Source organism: Populus nigra, chromosome 6 (assembly GCF_951802175.1).
Source record: "Populus nigra chromosome 6, ddPopNigr1.1, whole genome shotgun sequence".
Taxonomy (NCBI): Eukaryota; Viridiplantae; Streptophyta; class Magnoliopsida; order Malpighiales; family Salicaceae; genus Populus; species Populus nigra.
Genome location: NC_084857.1, coordinates 4,615,321 through 4,635,122, shown reverse-complemented (window position 1 = coordinate 4,635,122; position 19,802 = coordinate 4,615,321). Strand labels below are relative to the sequence as shown.

The 19,802-nt window shown below is 34.6% G+C and overlaps 3 protein-coding genes and 1 non-coding gene across 13 annotated transcripts; all 4 read left to right on the top strand.

Moving 5' to 3' along the window:
• The first annotated feature begins 705 nt into the window (after positions 1-705).
• On the top strand, positions 706-778 carry TRNAV-UAC (transfer RNA valine (anticodon UAC)). Its single transcript has one exon. It is a non-coding gene; the product is annotated as a tRNA-Val (tRNA).
• A 2,865-nt stretch (positions 779-3,643) lies between these two features.
• On the top strand, positions 3,644-6,724 carry LOC133696272 (laccase-12-like). Its single transcript, XM_062118418.1, has 6 exons — positions 3,644-3,827; positions 3,943-4,094; positions 4,362-4,606; positions 4,745-4,873; positions 5,234-6,187; positions 6,283-6,724. Exons 1-6 carry the CDS (start codon positions 3,711-3,713, stop codon positions 6,411-6,413), a joined length of 1,728 nt encoding a protein of 575 aa, XP_061974402.1. The 5' UTR covers positions 3,644-3,710; the 3' UTR covers positions 6,414-6,724.
• Positions 6,725-10,704: 3,980 nt separating this feature from the next.
• Positions 10,705-12,930, top strand: LOC133696274 (dehydration-responsive element-binding protein 2D-like). 3 transcript variants are annotated; one of them, XM_062118425.1, is made up of 2 exons: positions 10,705-10,907; positions 11,696-12,930. In XM_062118425.1, exon 2 carries the CDS (start codon positions 11,760-11,762, stop codon positions 12,618-12,620), a length of 861 nt encoding a protein of 286 aa, XP_061974409.1. In that variant the 5' UTR covers positions 10,705-10,907; positions 11,696-11,759; the 3' UTR covers positions 12,621-12,930. The 3 variants fall into 3 exon arrangements, with proteins under 3 accessions (XP_061974409.1, XP_061974408.1, XP_061974410.1); XM_062118424.1 differs by having other exon boundaries at positions 10,720-10,944; XM_062118426.1 differs by lacking the exon at positions 10,705-10,907 and adding an exon at positions 10,970-11,231.
• Positions 12,931-14,889: 1,959 nt separating this feature from the next.
• Positions 14,890-18,542, top strand: LOC133696012 (SNF2 domain-containing protein CLASSY 2-like). Of its 8 annotated transcripts, none has more exons than XM_062118019.1 (6): positions 14,890-15,193; positions 15,714-15,767; positions 15,919-16,005; positions 16,536-16,786; positions 17,137-18,075; positions 18,161-18,542. In XM_062118019.1, exons 3-5 carry the CDS (start codon positions 15,957-15,959, stop codon positions 17,425-17,427), a joined length of 591 nt encoding a protein of 196 aa, XP_061974003.1. In that variant the 5' UTR covers positions 14,890-15,193; positions 15,714-15,767; positions 15,919-15,956; the 3' UTR covers positions 17,428-18,075; positions 18,161-18,542. The 8 variants fall into 8 exon arrangements, 7 of the variants coding, with proteins under 7 accessions (XP_061974003.1, XP_061974002.1, XP_061973999.1 ...); XM_062118018.1 differs by having other exon boundaries at positions 15,912-16,005; XM_062118015.1 differs by having other exon boundaries at positions 15,627-15,767; positions 15,912-16,005.
• The last annotated feature ends 1,260 nt before the right edge of the window (positions 18,543-19,802 follow it).

The window sequence follows — 19,802 nt, the reverse complement described above, 5'->3', positions numbered from 1 at the left end:
TGACCAGAAAGGAAGTTTAAAAAGATAGCCTTCCTAGAAATCAGCGAGCTTTCGCTCCCTTTGTTTTCTTGAAATATTTTTTCCCTGTTGCATTGCAATTAACCAGAGTTACTGAAGTATAACTACAAACGTTTGTGTAATTACTTACACAAAAGTTAATTATGACTTAGTCTCTATGGTTTAATGAAACTAGGTAATTAGTCCACGTTCTTTCAATTTCTAACCACTAGTCACTAGATATACCCCAGCATTCACTACTCATACTTAATTATAAATATCAAGTGTGATAATAATTGATTTTTAAAATATTTTTTTTGAAAATATATTAAAATAATATATTTTAAAAAAAATTAATTTTGTAATTAATATATAAAAATAATATGAAAATATCAAAAAAAACATTAATTTAAAATAAAAATAAACAAATAAAATTTTATTTTTTTAAAAAAATGTTTATCTTATCAATAAATTGAGCACTTGATTATACGATGGACTAATTTGTTATCATTCATTAAAGAAAATCTAATCTGCGTACTCAAAAGCTATTTGAAAATACTCATATCGTTAAAATCACAGAAAATAATAAATGACCGAGTAAATGCATAGAGCTCGAAATTTAAAAAGAGAACCTTCCTAGAAATCAGCGAAGTATTTTTCGAAATTAATTACTATAAGTAATATTATGAGACTGAAATCAATAATAAGGTTGCTGTGGTGTAGTGGTTATCACGTTAGTCTTACACACTAAAGGTCCCCAGTTCGATCCTGGGCAGCAACATTTTGAATTTAATCACAACTTTTTGCTTACAAAAAAGGCAGAAGAGAGAAGGGGCTATAAATATCTAGGTTTCTGTTCTTGGATTTTTCTCTTGTCCAGGTTTAATTAATTAAATTAATCTTACCTTACAGAGAAATCAACGATCAAGAATCATTATAGAAAGTGGGTTGGGATTGCTTCTGTCTCGGTGGGCACAAGGAGAGCTGGGTTTGGAAGTTTATAGTCGCTTTATAAAAAGTGATGCGCATATCTTTGGTTGTGAATGAAGAAATGTCGGTGCACATCGATATTGCTGGACTGGACAGAAGCAATATTTGCACTGTGCACTAGTGGGATTCCCTGATTTTGCTTCATCGCTCTTGTCTGCTGGCATGGCAATATTGCAGCTTGTATGTGAAAACTACCACTTAATTAGTGCAAAGTGTTTATGCAACAACATTATGCCAACCACTCTAGCTTTCCCTGTAGTTATTGAATGCCGTTAGAACTGTCTCTTAAATTCGGCAATGGGATTCGATTGGGACTTGACACAAGGATTTGTTGTGTAAAACATGTTCGGTGCTAAAACTCCCTCTTAAATTCCCTCTAGCACTTGAACAATAAGTGCAAAAGGGTTTATACATCATGTGCCTAGAGCACATAACAACTAGTAGCTAAGGCCTCGGGGAGAGTGTGTTTGACGCCTTTGTTAGGCCTTTCTAGGGCTGTATTTGAGTTTTGCCCTATTGTCCGTGTTCTTTGCAGCTTGCTAGGCCTATAGAATGGGTTCCTCGTAGTGTTTGTTTTCTATTACATGGGCACCACATAGAGAACCCACCACAGTACAGACAGCTAATTCCCGCGTGAAAACCATGTGGGATTAATTGACTTGCAGGCAACTGTCTATGCTAATAATTGCGTGCTTCATGTTAATTAATGGTTTTGCAAGAAGATATTATAGATGAACTCGGAACGTTTTATTGTTCAAGTTTAATGGTAAACCATTCACAACCACCATGGAAATTGAAAACCCAAGAAAGCAAGGTCGACAACGTGCTCTTAATTAATAATCATAACACGGAAGGACATGGGAAGAAACGAAAGGAAATAAAAGGGTGGTGAGAGACGAAGCACCAGAAAACATTGACGAATTAAGGAGGCGCCTGTGTTTTTGGATCTTTTTTTTTTTTAATTTCATTAATTTATACGATTAATCGTGTTGCTTATGACTTCGTAATTGCCACTAACTAACATCCCAAGACTCTCAACAGGTCAATAACAAACTTTACCAAACAGGGCACCTTGCTTTTTCAATCTTGTTCACCTATCAAAATCCTTATCAATCCCTTGTCTCTCTCGATCGCTAGATATGCTTCCTTCCAAAGAGACTAAGCTCCTCCCAATTGTCATTGATCATGGAATTCAAGATCTCAATATTTCATGAAATCATTGTTAGCAGAAGTTAATTCTTTTTCTCTTAATTATAATCATTGAAGAGATTGTGAAAATTAAAAAACACTCTTCAAGTAACTACACATTTTACTATTGTGGTGACAAAAACAAAACAAAATATTTTATTTCATCTTGGCATTTAAGGTGCAAACAAGATTGTTTTGGATAACAAAAAAAATTACTAGGAACTAACACTTTAAATAATGGCATCTAATTGGAAACACAACACATGATTATGAACCTGTTTGTTTTTGCATTTTAAAAAAAATTAATTTTTTTTATTTTTTCATTCTTTCAAATTGATTTTTTTTTGTGTGTTTTTAGATTTTTTAATATATATCATAGTTTTAAAATCCGGTTCGACCCGGCTAAACCGAGACTAGAAAAGGGCCTAGTTTATCAAAAATTAAAAAAAAATTAAAAACTCAGCTGACTCAACGACCTAATTAACCTATAATTATGCCCATATCAGATCAATCAAGCAACGATTTGCCAAAGTTGTTAAAAATAATATATATATATATCCTTTAAACCTAGAACCCATGATGTTGTTGCCACTAATGAATGGATGTGTAGCCTGGTGATACAGTACTCTCTTAGAAAAAGAGAGAAGCTGAGGTTTTGAGTTCAAATACTGCTCTAGCTATCTAAAAAATTAAAAACAAAATGTTACCGTTACCATTGCCATCTAGTTTTATTGACAAAATCCCAACTGTAACTGATTTAGAATCATCCATCCACACTTGAAAATCACCTCTCCTGAATCACTTACTCCTTGATAAAGAGTTAAAATGATTGATAGTATTGTTAATTAATGTACGTGTCATCCTTTAAGCGTGAACTCTTAAGGTTAGTAAGTTCGTTGATATTTAATTGAGCATTCACCCATCAAAGAAGTAGTTTTCGAGCATCGCTCTCAACTTGTGTGCGGACCTTGTTTGCTAGCACAAAAGTTGGAGGCCTACATCAGTACTATCTTTATTTGCAACGAGTTTGACCGCTTGTGCATGGGTTAATTAATTAATTTCTTTTGGTATCGGGCGATTAATTGTGCTTGTCCTCAGATATGGATGTTGAAATCATGAGCATTACAAGAAGAAGAAGAAAGCAGGCGAGGTTGCATTCATTTCTGTACGTAATAACCCATTTGATTAAAAAGAATTGAAGGACCAAAACCCTTCTTTTTGCCAACAAAAATTTTGAATGGTGGTGATCTGTTGAGATTCAACCAGAAATTAACGAAAAGACTTGTGAAACAAGCATTTGAGAAATTATCCAATCTCGCTATGCTAGTGGGTGCAACTACTCCCATAGGATTGAACTAAGTATTGCCTTCGAAATCAAACCACTCCCTAAATCAAAACCTAATCTGCCAACCTCAAACAACTTGTTCTGCTTCACGCTCATCCTATATAAGGAGTTCTTTGACTCCCTTTCATCACCACTCATCTTAATTAGCCATCACTCGAAGAAATCAAGGCAGGCTAGCTTAAGAGATAAAATGGAGGTTATCAAGTCTATCTTTGCTGATCGCCATTGTTCTTTCTTCCTGGTCGTGCTGCTTCTGGCCTCAACAATGTCATTAGCGATTGCAGAGATCCACCACCATGATTTTGTTGTATGTCCTAGTAATTAACTCCTTATTCTTTGGTTATTTAATGTATCATCTTCAAATCAATAATCCTGATCTCCATCTTTCTCCTGGTGAACGTTTATATTTTAATATGGAACAGGTTCAAGCAACGAAAGTGAAGAGGCTGTGCAAAACCCACAATAGCATCACAGTCAATGGGATGTTCCCGGGGCCAACCCTGGAAGTGAAAAATGGAGACACTCTAGTTGTAAAAGTTGTCAACAAAGCTCGATACAACGTTACCATTCACTGGTAATCAACTGCATGAGTCACACATGCACGTGTGATCGCATTCCTACAAACACACATGTTCCCGACAAATCATTACATGGAGCATGAGGCACATATATATACAATGCATTTTTTTTTTAGTCTTTTACCAGTTGCCGTTCAATTATTCTAGTTGCATGTTCGAAATCACTGTTCATCACACACCCAGCTCACGAACCATTCCAACTCCACTATTCTTTGGCACATTGTCTAATTAGCAATTGACTTCAAATCATCATATTTTTTTAGGCATGGTATTAGGCAAATGAGAACGGGCTGGGCAGATGGGCCAGAATTTGTGACACAATGCCCGATCAGACCAGGTGGGAGTTATACCTACAGGTTTAATATTGAAGGACAAGAAGGGACACTTTGGTGGCATGCTCATAGCTCTTGGCTTAGAGCCACCGTTTATGGTGCTCTAATTATCCATCCAAGAGAAGGATCCTCGTATCCGTTCACTAAGCCAAAACGTGAAACACCCATACTTCTTGGTAATTATCCATCATTAATTTCCTCCCAAATTCCTTAACCATAATTACTAGATTCCCTTAATTATTAATTATTAACTTAGCTTCAAAACAAATGTTTGTGTGTTCCAACTGTTGATTCTAACTAACCATGATGATCAGGCGAATGGTGGGATGCGAATCCCGTTGATGTGGTGAGGGAGGCAACTAGAACTGGAGCAGCTCCAAATATATCTGATGCATATACCATTAATGGTCAACCTGGTGATCTTTATAATTGTTCCAGCGAAGGTAATTAACCATCTGTATACTTACAATCAGCACTACAGTAGGAAAACCCGTATATGACCTGTTGAACTATCTTGTGATCGTGAACTGTATCGAAAGAGCCCAGTCACAATAACTTAGCTTCATGATGGGGCTTTTTGTTTTTTAGTCTGGTTGGTAGCTGTTCCAAAATTAGTTTTAACATGTATATAAAGGCTTTAAGAAAATATTGCAAATTAACTGTAGCAAGCGAATAATTATTAGTAGGCTGGAGCCCAGGAAGTATCCCATAGCCCAATAGACTGCTTGGGAGACCCATTCCAAGACTTGATCTAGTTTATGTATTTCATAAAAGATGATCTCAAGGAACTGATATTGTTGCAGATACTACCATCGTTCCGATCGCCTCTGGTGAGACAAACCTCCTTCGAGTCATCAATGCTGCACTCAATCAACCGCTTTTCTTCACCATAGCCAATCACAAGTTCACAGTTATTGGTGCTGATGCCTCGTATCTTAAACCCTTTACTACCTCTGTCATAATGCTAGGACCAGGCCAAACCACTGATGTTTTGATCTCAGGCGACCAACTACCTGGCCGTTATTACATGGCAGCTCGAGCTTATCAGAGTGCGCAAAATGCACCATTTGACAATACTACAACCACTGCCATTCTTGAATACAAATCTGCCCTTTGCCCTGCTAAGTGTACAACAAAACCAGTTATGCCTCGACTTCCAGCTTATAACGACACAGCTACAGTTACAGCATTCAGTGGAAGCCTTAGAAGCCCTCGAAAAGTCGAGGTCCCAACAGATATTGACGAGAACCTCTTTTTCACAATTGGTCTAGGGCTTAACAACTGTCCTAAAAATTCCAGAGCTAAGCGGTGTCAAGGACCCAACGGCACTCGCTTCACCGCTAGCATGAACAATGTTTCTTTTGTGTTTCCTTCAAACATTGCGTTACTGCAGGCGTATCAGCAAAAAGTTCCTGGAATTTACACCACTGACTTTCCAGCGAAACCACCAGTAAAGTTTGATTACACTGGTAATGTGAGTCGTTCCCTCTTTCAGCCTGTTCGTGGAACTAAGCTGTACAAGTTGAAGTACGGATCAAGGGTGCAGATTGTATTGCAGGACACGAGCATTGTCACGCCAGAAAACCACCCAATCCATCTTCATGGATACGACTTCTACATCATTGCAGAAGGATTTGGAAATTTCAATCCCAAAACTCATAAATCTAAATTTAATCTTGTTGATCCACCAATGAGGAATACAGTTGCAGTGCCTACGAATGGATGGGCAGTAATTAGATTTGTTGCTGACAATCCAGGTAATTTAAAGTTAATCTAGAGTCGATCCATGATCTGCTTCAATTTTTCATTTGAACATTAAACTCATCAACTTGTTTTTGTCATGATTAAACAGGTGTGTGGCTAATGCACTGTCACTTGGATGTTCACATCACATGGGGTTTGGCCATGGCTTTCTTGGTAGAGGATGGGATCGGGGAATTACAGAGTGTAGAGTCTCCTCCAGCAGATCTGCCGATATGTTAATTATGATCTAAACATAAAAGAAGATTTTACCCATTGTTGACATTCTTCAGAAGACAACAGCTATAGGATTTTCTTTCCTTCCTTTTCTGGTTGTTGTATTCAATTACATGTGTTGTTCTTCCCTACATTTGGGGACATAGTTCAATATTGTATTTTTCCTCTCTTTTATTGGTAGATAATAGGCGGGTATACAAGAGATGGTGCCTTTGAAACAAGAGTCGCCATCTCATGTTAGTGTGACTGACCTGCTTGTTTCTTGATTTTAGAGCTATTTTTCTCTCTTCGTTAATAATACAATCATACTTTATGAATACTCTGCTTCGATATGTTGAGTTTTGAACATTGCAATGATCAAACATTGACAAACATGAGTATGGAAAGGCAGCAAACCACCAAACATCAACTTCTCCTTCGCTGACATCAAAGTGCGGTCCATCCAGTTTGAATGGTATACGGTGGACTGTAATTATCAAATAATAATAATAAATCAACGCACCATGACAAATCTATTGTCCCAGTCAATGGATCTTCTTTATCCATCACATACAATCTCGGTATTGTAACTCAATTTCACCTTTTACTTTTACTTTAACTTTTACTATACGGGTGGTCTGCGATATGTCCAGAGCCGAGATAGTTTTTTTATAATGTAAAAAAGAAAAGATATCCGTAAACCGAGTTAATCCTGTTAATTGGATTAATCCGTGGATGGTGATATTATATTGGGATAAAAAAAATTAAATCTAAAAAAATCTAAAAACAACCAAAACTAAATCGACGATTGAAAAAAAAATTAAGTAAACTTAAGTTAATTTAACAAACTCGCGTCTCATAAAAAGCTCATAAAAAAAATAAAAAGAAATCACAAAACTCAAGACACAATAACCAAATATTAAATTATAAAAATAAAAAAAATATTTTCAAAGAACAAAACATTAAAAAAAAACTAAGTTAACATGACTAACTTGCAGTCAGCGAAGTGAGATTGGAATAAAAAAATACTTTAAAAAAAAACAAATTTAAATCAATAAAAAAATATTGAAAAAACCCCTAAGATAATACATGTTAACCTAACTAACCCATGATAACATAAAGGAAAGCAGAAAAAATCACAAAATTCAAGATCCAATATCCAAATATCAAATGATAAAAATAAAAAAAATTATATTTCCAAAATAAAAAATATCGAGAAAGAGAAGGTCAATTCAGATAAAGAAGATCCATTATGTGATATGAACTATGTCCTCGTGAGTGTATTTAACTCCTGTATTTTTTCTAGGAGAAGAGAGGCAAAAAAGGGAGAAAAAAATATTGATGTTATATTAAACTCCTGTATTTTTTCTAGGAGAAGAAAGGAAAAAATAAAGGAAAAAGAAAAAAAGTTCATCGAAGCCGTATTGACAATTCACCACCGCCACACACCCATCCATTGAAAAGACTCTGGTGAACTACTTTGAATGCTGCTGTTAAGAACGATGTTTGACAACTAGAGGAGCCAACATGCGTGCTACCACAAAAGTACAAGTTGCTCTCACTCGTTGATGCTTATGTTGTATGAGCAAATAATTTATTTATTTTTGCATTTATTGAAAAATTAAACAAACTTTCACTCTAATTTGATAATGACAAAAAAACCACGAGAGAAATAGATAAAAAGACCTTTGGACAACAGCTATAGGATTTTTTTTCTTAAAAGGGTAATTTAAACAAGTTATTGTGCTTTTGAAATTAAAAAAATACCCTGCAAAAAAAGTTATTTAAATTTTGCTTTTGAGGGTATATAAATCTTTACACTATAAAAAAATATATATATTTATATGTCCCTGATAAATCCTGAAATAACAAATGTACAATGTGAAAAGAATCATATTACCCCCAAACCAAATTATTTGGATCTGTTAGACAATCAAACAATGATCAGTTTTATTTTTTTAATTTAATTTTAATTTTAATATGTAAAAGGTGAACAGTTTGCCTTCTTGAATGGCTAATTCCAAAAGCAATACAAAATGAAGAAACAATCTCGTTTCTCAGAAGGAAAAGACATTTTCCCTCGTATGTCCTAGATTGTTCGAAGGGTAATTAAAAATGGCTCCATCAATAGGGTTGCATCACCGACACATACATCACACTCCCACGTAAACCTGGCGATGCAAGCACATCGCTGATGGATGCTTGATCCGGCCGACCATATCTCTTCCTTCAATTGTTCTCTCGGGCCTTTACCAACTATTACAGGTTATAACTGGCCTCCAAAGATCGGATCACGTTCATGTTTCTATATTATCATCAGCCTCCAGCTTCATCACCACAGTCTGTCCTTGAATTGGTTCCCCAACTTAATTAGAACTTAATTATAAACATGGTGATGTTCGCATCAAGAACGTCTTACATCCTAGTTGCAAGTGCCAAGGCCTCACGATCATTAGGACCAACCAAGAAGAATATCGCTTCATTAGAAGAGAAGTGGCTTATGCTGGTCCGAGGATTAATAGAATGCTCGTTAATATTATTGTACTTTTTTTTTTTTTCTACCTGTACATTTTTTTCTATAAAATTACTAGTTTTATTATCGAAAAGTTTTCACATTTATAGTTTTTAAATCTAACCCGGTATAATAATTGAGTCATGAATCAGATAGGTTGACCTATCAAATAAAACACTTTACATACATAAGCTACCAGATTTCACTGAGGTACCAATTCTTTGGATTTTTCATGTAAAATCATTAGATATATTGTCTATAAATAATAAATTAGATTGATTAAACTAAAAGATCAACCAATTAACTAATATTTTATCCTTATTTCTAATTATATTGAATTATAAGACTCATCAATAATTAAAACTTGTGATACCCACTAACTTTAATCTCATCCACTTGAAACTTGCTGAATGTAATAAAAATAATTCACATGATAAGGATAATTTAGTAATTGAAACTCTTACTGGATTAATTTCCGGAACAGTTAAAGAAACCATGAGGGCGGCAGTACTGGAAACTGGAAAGAGGAAACAATGGGCGTAAGCTCCCTTGTTATAAATAGCAATTTTCTTTTTGTAGAGAAACGTGTGATCCTTGGCCATTTCAAGTGACTTTCCCGGCTTGGAGATTGGAGATGAATAAAAAAATTAAAAAACTGATTAAATTGAGAAGATTAAAAAAAAATTAAAAAAATCAAATCGTAAAAAGGAACCGATTAAATTTATTAAAATTTTAAAAAAACTAGCCGGTTCGGTTCGGTTCGGTTTCAGTTTTATAAGCAAAAAAATCAAAAAAACGAACCGAACTGAACCCAAACAAAAAAAACCAAGCCAAACCAAAAAAATCGAGCCAAAACCAGAAAAAACCGAGCCAAAATCAGGAAAACCGAGCCAAATTGATTTGAACTGATTTTTACCCTAAAAAACTGAACTGAAACCGGTCGATTTAATTATATTTCAATGTTTTAAAAATTTTAATTTAATTTAATTATTTTTTAATAAAAACCAAATCAAACAAAAAAAATATTATCCCTAACCCAGCTTTTCAAAGGATTCCTCTCTTGCCAAGGTCAATGGTGATGCATCCAAGGCAACATGTCATATACCCACGGGACATGATTGGCTCCGTGGTATGTTGACACGTGGTAAACATGCAATATAAAGGCAACACCGGAATGCTTTTACCTGGGTTCCACTGCAGATGTACGCGTTTTGATTTTCCATTAGCCATCAATTTTAGTACTCTTTAAACAAAAATTAAATAATATTTTTTTAAATTTATTTATTTTTAATATTATTAAGATCATCAAAACATTTTAAAAAATATTAGTTTTATATTTTTTGATGTAAAAAATAATTTAAAAAATATATTAAATAGCACAATTAAAAAAAACAAAAAACATTAGGATATATTTTTTGACTGGTGGGAATTAATCTTGTTTGTCAATATGTAACGATCTGTTTGTTTTATTTCTCTAGAATGATATTTGCATAATTCTTAAATCCTATACGTTTAGATTTTGTGTCAATTAATTGAAGAGTTTATTTACCATATTTTAGTACACGGAACTCACGAACAAATTGAAACCCTTCAATAAAGAGAGATGGAGTAAATTAATTAGAAATGGCAAAAATGAAATTTCAAAGAAACAAAGGGAGAAAGTATATACAAAGAGGCCTGGAGAGGGGAATTCCTTCGGTGCCAAGTAAAGACGAGAACCAGCCTAGGTTCGGGACGGTCGGGTTTCCAGGTGTCATTAGATTCGGAACGAAGCGCCACTAGTGAAATCCAAACCGACACGTCATACACAAATTGAATTCCAGAAATATCCAGGGAAAGGCTATAATTATCCCGGTACCCTCGTTTTTCTAAAGATTTCTCGATTGTTAGAAGCTGTGCGTTACCTCATTGTTACTTTAGAAACTCTCCTCTCTCTCAAAACAGAAAAAATACAAACAAAAAACAAACGCGGGACAACAAAGTCGAAGACAGAAATTTAAGTGATTCGTGTAAGATTTTGATTTCTTGAAGCGAATTTCTTTGCAGGTTAGTTAGTTAATCTCAGCTTAGAGTTTTTGAAATTTTTGTTTCTAGCTCATTTTTTGTTTCTAGGGTTTGGTCGATCAAATTGGGTAACTAGGTATTGTTTAACTGGTGAAATTTTTTTCTTTCATGGTGTCTAATCGGTGGGATTTCTCTTTCCGGGTTAGGGTTTCAAATTGGGGGTTATTATAATTGGAATAAATCTCAAGGGATCTCGACGAACAGTGGAACCATGAAAGTCAAATTGGCAAATTGAGGTGTTACAGAAGTAGTTTTCTGTTTGTGGAGTGGTAAATTCTTCCGCTAGAAATTAGATTTTCTTTGTTAATTTTTTTTTGGGTCTGTTAAATTTTCGTACCTTTGGAATTTATTAATTTACTTAATGGCCAAGATAAATATTTCCGTGGTGAGCAATAATGGTGACTCTTTTAAGGGATTTAACTGATAAAAGGTTTATTACTTCTTAGTTAAGGAAAAGCCTCCTGTCCAGAACTGGAAAGTAAATAGGACAAAATAGAGCAAACTTGGGGAGCAAGTAATTTTGCTGTCCTGACAGGATAAGGATTAGTTGGATCTGTCTCTCTCTCTCTCTCTCTCTCTCTCTCTCTCTATATATATATATATATATATATATATATATATATATATATATATCAAACATTAGCTGTCACTGTTTGGAGAATTTGAGATTTGTTATTTTTCTTGTGTTTCTCCTGCTCAGTGGTACTTAATTTTACTTGTCTGTCTGCTGCAGATTCTGAAACTCTTGTAGTTTGGCTGTACTGGGATCAAACTTGTTGGGTTCTGAGATTGAGAAAATGGGTCCTATTGATCAAGATTCTAAAGCTACTTCTATGCCTACGGATCCTACTAAGAAGAGGAAAAGGGTAATCAATAAATCTGTAGCCGAGACCCTTAAAAAGTGGAAGGAGTATAATGAGTATCTTGATTCTCAAGGTGATGGAGGTAATAAACCAGTTCGTAAAGTTCCTGCCAAGGGCTCAAAGAAGGGGTGTATGAAAGGTAAAGGAGGACCAGAGAATTCAGTATACAAGTACAGAGGAGTGAGACAGAGGACATGGGGGAAGTGGGTTGCTGAGATTCGGGAACCAAACAGAGGCCCTAGGCTATGGCTTGGTACTTTTCCTACTGCCTACGAAGCTGCTCTTGCCTATGATAAAGCTGCACGAGCTATGTATGGCCCATATGCTCGTTTAAATGTTCCTGATGTGCTGAATTCAACAAGCTCATCGAAGGACAACTTCTCCTCAGCGACACCATCTTGCTATTCTCCAGCAGCGAGTTCTGCGGACTCTGCTACTACATCAACCCACTCTGAGGTCTGCGTGTATGAGGATCCTAAGCAGAATGTATCCAGCCAAGCTGAGGTTTGTGGGAAGGATGTATCTAGCCAAGCTGAGGTTTTTGCGCATCATATATCAACCCAACAACATATTGAGGATGGTTCGCAGGGAGTTGAAAATAGCACGCTGAGGGACGAGCAGAAGAGTCAATCAGAAAATCCTTTGTGGACTCCATCAGAAAATTCCTTGTGGACCAATGACTGGCACAGCTACCCGATGGATGAAATATTTAGCTTTGATGAGTTGCTAGGGGGTATTGATGCGGGGATGATGGGGGCAGAAGCCGCAGACGGGTACTTCAACTTGGGATTTTGATAACTCAGTCGCGCTTTCTCGAGGAAGCTATTGCTTGTGCTTGTGCTTGTGCTTTGTGCTGGCTGAAGGGTTTATAAATTTTAATGTAAAACTGGTTTCTTAGTCACTTGCTTTGCATTTTGCAAACTAGAAGTCCAATTGAAAAGAAATTGTCAATTATTAACTGATGTTAGGAAACAAACTAGAGTTATTGATCTTTTACTATTTACTTGGTGGGCATTGCGAAGTTTTCGCATGGTTTAGAAGGGATTAATTTGTGTAGGGCTAATTAAAATTTGCAAATTGCAATTTGCAGTGTTCGTTGATCTTATCTACCTTGTCAGTGCCCAAAGTGAGCGTTTTATTGGCTCAAAGCGCCAGAAGTCAAGAGGAGGGCGACAAACCTTGAAAAAACATGTTGGTTTTATTTCAATCGAGTGTTTTTTTTTTTTTAAATAACTTTATTTATTTTAGGTTGTTTTGAAAGCAATTAGTACTGTTACACGTTCTTTGCTCTGGTCTCGAAAACTTGGCTTCTCTACTGACAGTACACCTCCTCTCCTTGTTTAGGTTTCGTTATTGGACACAGTCCTGTGATTTTTAGTTTTTCACCATGGCCTGTGGCTAGAGTATTTTTTACACTAGCATGCTAAAATAAAAATGGATAAAATAACATAGTAAAAACAAATTAGAAAAATATTGATTAGAGATTTGCATATGATATATGTTACTAGCATTATTTTTGAAACTCTTTTGAATTGTAAAATTTAAAACACATGATTTAATTAGGATAGAGAAAAAAAAAGAAAAAAAAATATTAAAAGCATATTGAAACTCCGATGATGACATTATCGATATCGTTATAAACGTATTGATGAGACGAATTCAATCATCAATGATAATAAGAGAAAAAAGATATCGTTCATGTGACTCACTGTGATTATAATTAATAATTTTTTTTGATATAGTTAAATTTATCTCGTTGATATTTCTTTAACAATAACTATGATATTATTATTGGAGTTTTGATGTGCTAGTATAATTTCTTTCTCTCTTTTTTTTCTCTCTCCTAATCAAATCATGTGTTTTAAATTTTATAATTTGAAGGAATCGTGAATGATAGTAGCAATTTGCAAATCATAAATATCATCTATAAAAATTAAAATATCATCTAGAATTCTCTAAACAATATTATTTTTAGAGTATATTTTATACTGTATTATTTTATTTTAAAAAAAACACTATAAACCCAAAAAAATCTCCCTGTGGCTAGCCACTGACACTATCTTGACGACAAAACTGTCATCTATACCTTTTATCACTTTTTTCAGTTCTCTCTCGGTCTCTCTCATCATTCAAAAAACTTGGGAGAGTTAAAAAGAAGAGCCAGATTAGTTTTCTTTTCCTTTTTTTTTTTTTTCTTTTTCCGGTCTGGAGATAGCACGATCGAAGGGAAGAGCATCTTGAATTAACAGACGGGAATCCAATCAAATGAATTAAAGGAAGGGGATTTTACAGCGTTAATGGAAAAAATGAAATGAAGAGTCAAAATGGTTTTTTTTTAAAAAAAAAACATTCTTACATATTTATCAGAAGAAAAAAAATATTAAAGTAAATTATTGAAAAAATAATTTTTTCATCTTTTCTTGTTTTTCAAAAAAAAAAAACTGAAAGTATTATTATTAAAATACAAATAGTTTGTTTAAATGTTTTTTTTCCACTTAAATAAACATGATAAAATAATTAAATTTAATAACAACTTAGTTTTTTCTAAATAACTTTTGCCATCGAAGATTCTCTAGGTAATGGCCTTATTTCAATTGAATAACAACTCACCATCCACTTCATGTCATATAGGAAAAAATAATAAATCATATATATATTTGTTAAAACTTGTTATTTTCTGCAACTATTTTGTCTAAACTTTACTGTTTAATTTTGAATTATTTTAGATGTTTAAATCTAAAGCGGTGCATTAAAAATTAAAAAATTTTATTTTGTATAAAAAAAAAACTTAACTTAATTCAGCGTAATCTATTAAGATTTTATAGATTAATTAGGATAAACTTAATTTATTTTTTCATTTGAATTTCAACGTAAAAGAATTTCAAACTAATTTAATTTAAATTTCAGGTTAATTAAAGTATCAAATAAAAAAATTAATTTAAATTATTATATCAAATTTAATTATAATATTAAAAAAAATTTAAAGATACAAATATTAGTTTTTTAGATCAATTTTTTTTAATCAAAACCGTCACTATAACTATAGCGCGGTCATTAAACCCAAAACAGACTAAACCTATGAATTTACTACCAAACAGGGCAACAGCTCCGCCACGAACAGACACCTATGATTTTACTCAGTGACTCAGAACACTTGTAGAATTCCTCGCCTCTCTCTCTTTTTTATTATTAAGGTGGATATTCAGGCCGGCTTGCGCGCATCTCTTTCTTTCAATAACTACTCTATTGGTGAACACTATTTTAATGGCTCAGTCTCTTTCTCGATGAAGACCTATCCGGAATCTACTCTTCTCCACCACAACTCACCTGAATTTGATTTTTATCAGATACCCAGAAGTTCTTTTCAGGTATATTTGCTTTCAATATAATAACTTATGTTTCTTTTTACCCCCCTCCCCCCCCCCCTTTTTTTTTTCTTTCTTGTTTGTTGTGGCATGTTCACCGGGTTCTAGAGACAACCGGCTGCTCTGTTTTCCTCTCCGATGTAGAACTGGTGCTGACTAGGGGTTTGACTGCTTCAAGCTTGAGTTTTTTAAGAATTTATTTTTTTGGTTGATCAATTTTTGCATTTTTTGATGGGTCCGCTCGAGGCATGCCTTATTTGGTTCATTCCACCAAACCAATCACACTATCTTGTTTTACCTCGCCAAACCGTTATAAACCGCGGGGTTTATTGCATCAACCAAGTAGGCATTGTTTTGGTTCACCTGGAAATGATAGCACCAGACTGAATTCTATTTATGACCATATTGATGGTATGATTTCCATGGGACTTGTCAGTGCCCACCTGTTTAGCCTAGTGGAAAATTGCAAGCCCGTGATGAGCTGTTGAGGCTCAAATCTATAGTCTGAATCTCATTTATGCAGCCTGGATTATTGCTGTGCGGCTAAGAGGCCTGTTCACTCACTTGGAATTTAACGGTAAACGCCTCTTGCATCAAATCAAAATTAGTAAATAAAGAAAAGCTACTTTGATGGAATTTCATGTAGTTCACGCGTTCAAAGTTGAATGCATCTCCTTGAGTACATATTGCAGCAGTCATTTTTTTTAATCTATTATTTCAGCTTTCAGGGTTTATTGAAGAAAATTGGCTTCTCCACTGATTAACAATGAAGAGAAAGCATTTACATCAGTCCAAGCACCCATATAATGCACACCGTAAGCATTACCTCCTTAATTCTCTCCTCTTCTCTTGCTTGTTTATTCCTGATGTTTTTCTTATGTTTATTGTGGAGTGAGCCCCAACAACTAGGTATAAGCCTTTGTTGTTTCTGAGCAATAGTCTGTGCTAATATAGGTTCACGTATTACTTGTCATGAGTTGTTGGCATGTGGAAGTTATATAAGCATTTATGTATATTTTTCACAGCTAAATTGTCCGAGCCCCTGAATGTTCAAGCAAAGATGGGATTGTCAAAAAGACAAATTGATGGTGAAACCGTTAAATCCTGATATTTTTTAATCTTCAAAATCAATTGTTGTTGCCATTTATGCAGTACGGAATTCAACAGAAGCCACTATCTGTGCATTCGATTGTAAAGAACATCCTAATTTAAGTTTTTGAAAGCATGAATAATTTCATTTTTCAAATGGCTATGGATTCCTGAAATATTTTATAGAATTTTATATGCACCAGACATTGCGATAAATATCTTTTTAATATTGTTTTATTGATGTTCCATTTGATAGCTTTTGAGGCCTTATACGGCGGCTCTTGGAAAAGCGTGGAGCTCATAGAAATCAGGGATGGGGCTATGACTCTGCATTTTGCTGATAGTCATCATAGAATTGAGGAGAAGGGTCCTTTCTCAAACATTCGAGTGAAGTCGAGGAAGTCAACTTTGTCTGATTGCACCTGCTTTCTGAGGCCTGGTATTGATGTTTGTGTGCTTTCATTCTCTGAACGTGCAAAGAGTTCAGAGGAAGGAAATTCAGAACCTGTGAGTGACCTCGTCATGTCACTGCATTACGGAAAGCTCTGTAACTTTCAAAGGATTGTGGATGGTGGACACTTATTACAATCTCGCTTATTGAATTTTTCAGACTATTTTCTTTCTTAAAATATCTCAAGACTTTAACATGCTTAAAAATATTCTTATGGCCTAATAAATACACATCGTAATGTTCAAAACATTGAGTTGCTTCCTATAATATATACCACTATCAGCAACACAACACATAATCAATTTTGCTGCTTGAAAGAGCTGTCATTAAACTTTGCAGCATAGTTAAATTTCAAAAGTTATGGTACTCGTACTTGAAGTTGATTTCAATTCTCTTTCTCATGCAGTTGTGGGTTGATGCTAGGATAAATTCTATCAAGCGGAAACCTCATGAATCTCAGTGCTCATGCCAAGTTTTTGTTAACCTCTATGTCAACCAAGGTCCTCTTGGTTCGGAGAGAGCAACACTCAGTAAAGAAACTGAAGCAGTAGGAATCGACCGAATTTCCATCCTTCAGAAGCTTGACAATGATCCATGTGAAGCAGACAACAACAGACATGAAACTCAGTTCTACCGTTGGGAATTCTGTGAGGACTGTTCTTTAGTGCAAAGAAGTAAACTCTTTTTGAGAAGTTAAGGTTTGATTGTAAAAGGGAGTCCAAAGTGATGTTTGTTTTGAATCTTGTATATCGTGTAGTCAAGAAGGACAAGGTTCTGAACTTTTGCCACAACATAGCACCCATAAAATTATTCCTTGAACTGTTTGAGAATGTCTTTAGATGGCAGCTGGGTAAAGAAGTTCTTGTTCTTACAGGGGACCTAGAGCTGTTTGAATGAGGAAGAGTGATGGATAAGTTTGAGGAATTGGGAGGGCCTTCGAGGGTTTTGCTTGCATCAATTACGGCTTGTGCCAAGGGCATAAGTTTGACAGCAGCATCACGGGTAATTCTATTGGACTCAGAGTGGAATCCTTCCAAGACAAAGCAGGCTATTGCAAGAGCCTTTCGGCCTGGTCAACCGAAGATGGTTTATGTGTATCAGCTTCTGGCAACAGGCACAGTTGAAGAAGACAAGTACCATAGGACGGCATGGAAGGAGTGGGTCTCACGCATGATATTTAGTGAAGAATCTGTGGAGGACCCTTCTCGTTGGCAGGCAGAAAAGATTGAGGATGATGTATTAAGGGAGATAGTGGAGGAGGACCGGGTGAAGTCATTCCATATGATAATGAAGAATGAGAAGGCTTCAACAAGTTGATTGGAGACTACCTTCATTATAATATAGTGTAAGAAACTGCCTGGTTTTGTTACAGTTTCCTTGTTTTTCTCTAGCTTAATCATTTTATCTGTTTTTCATTTTACGTTATTCAGGGCTTTTGATATTGCTTATGCTTCTCTGGGGATTTGGAGGTTCTAATAATTTCCGCAATGAAGGTAACGGCAAATATAGTAACTTGCTGAGCCATGTCTTAGCTATTCAGAAATCAGAAAAAGCTCCATCCATGTCCAGGAAGTTCTAGCAGTTTCTTTCTCGGCAAGATAAATGCCGTCCAAATGCTGTTTAGTTTAATGATCTGTTTATTTTTGTGTCATTTCATTTCCAAGTGCTGTTAGGTTGAAGAATCTGCCAATCTGGTGGTGCCTTGAAACCTGCCTGCATTGACCGCATTATGGTAATTACATTTTAGCTTGAAATACAATGATCTGAATCATCTCATAAATTGCTAGGAATTAAGGTTCTCTGTTTTGATGCTTTCTGGGATCACATTTTACATGGGACATGATTTCTTCTAATAATTGGGGAATGCTTCTTGTAATTATATTTATGATTTTGCTTTGCATCAGTAATCAATGATTACCCATAAAGCTTTCCAACTTCCTTTACTCAGACCCATAAAACTGTATCAATGAATACTTTTTTTTAAAAAAAACGAATAACTTCAATGGTCACTGGCTTTGGTTTTATCATGTAGACTGGTTACAAGAAAGCCTCTTCTACTCTTCGGCTTCACTCCTTGGGCTTCGTATAATTAACTGGGTCGAGCTTTCTTTGTTTTCGAGATTAAAATTAATGGGCATCAGGCCAGCCGTCATATTTGGTCTAAAGGCGGCCACCACTCGCATGCGGGAACATCACTGGATCAAACCTCTTTTAATTTGTGAGATATGAGCGCATCGCTTGAACGGGACCTTCATTATCCAAAGGCACTGAACAAAGACTCGGGTCGATACTTTAGTCTCGTTTAGTATTGTAGCCATGCTTTTTTAAAAAAAAAGTTTTAAATTTTTTATTTATTTTTTTGATTGTTTGATGTACTGTGCTGTTGTTAAAAATAAATTTTAAAAAATAAAAAAATATATATTATTTTAATAATTTTTTAAATAAAAAACATTTTAAAAATTTAATCCTAATATAATCCCAAACACTACTTTTAATTATTCAGTTATCTATTATTGGGCCGAAAAGATGTGGAGGTATTGTGTGTTCTCTTTTTTTGTTTTAACAAATTGCAACTCGAGACTTTTTAAGGGAGTTAAATGTTAAAACTAGATGAATTATAATTGGTTGACAATGTTTATATATATATATATATATATATATATATATATATATATATATATATATATATATATATATATATGCACGCGAGTTGCTTAAATTATCCAACTCAATAGATTGAATATGATGCATATTAGGTATAAAAACAAGGCCCCGTGCACACACAAGACATTGATAAAGATTCTGTTTGTTTTTGTATTTCAAATATATTTTAAAAAAAAATTATAATTTTTTATTTTTTTTACTTTAAATTATTATTTTTTAAGTATTTTTAGATTATTTTGGTTAACTAATATTAAAAATAATTTTTAAAAAATAATAAAAATACTATTTTAATATATTTCTAAACAAATAATATTTTAAAAAACGATGCATACTAAAATCGAGGTGGCATGGCAGGCACCACACTATACTTTTGACTTTGAAGTCTTCAATAGGCCTTCACCACGCTTA

Coding starts and splice junctions, on each gene's coding strand:
- LOC133696272 (XM_062118418.1), top strand. CDS start 3,711: ATGGAGGTTATCAAGTCTATCTTTGCTGATCGCCATTGTTCTTTCTTC. Junction 3,828..3,942: donor TCCACCACCATGATTTTGTT/GTATGTCCTAGT, acceptor AATATGGAACAG/GTTCAAGCAACGAAAGTGAA. Junction 4,874..5,233: donor TTATAATTGTTCCAGCGAAG/GTAATTAACCAT, acceptor ATATTGTTGCAG/ATACTACCATCGTTCCGATC.
- LOC133696274 (XM_062118425.1), top strand. CDS start 11,760: ATGGGTCCTATTGATCAAGATTCTAAAGCTACTTCTATGCCTACGGAT.
- LOC133696012 (XM_062118017.1), top strand. CDS start 15,957: ATGAAGAGAAAGCATTTACATCAGTCCAAGCACCCATATAATGCACAC. Junction 16,006..16,535: donor GCACCCATATAATGCACACC/GTAAGCATTACC, acceptor TCCATTTGATAG/CTTTTGAGGCCTTATACGGC. Junction 16,787..17,136: donor AGGAAGGAAATTCAGAACCT/GTGAGTGACCTC, acceptor TTTCTCATGCAG/TTGTGGGTTGATGCTAGGAT.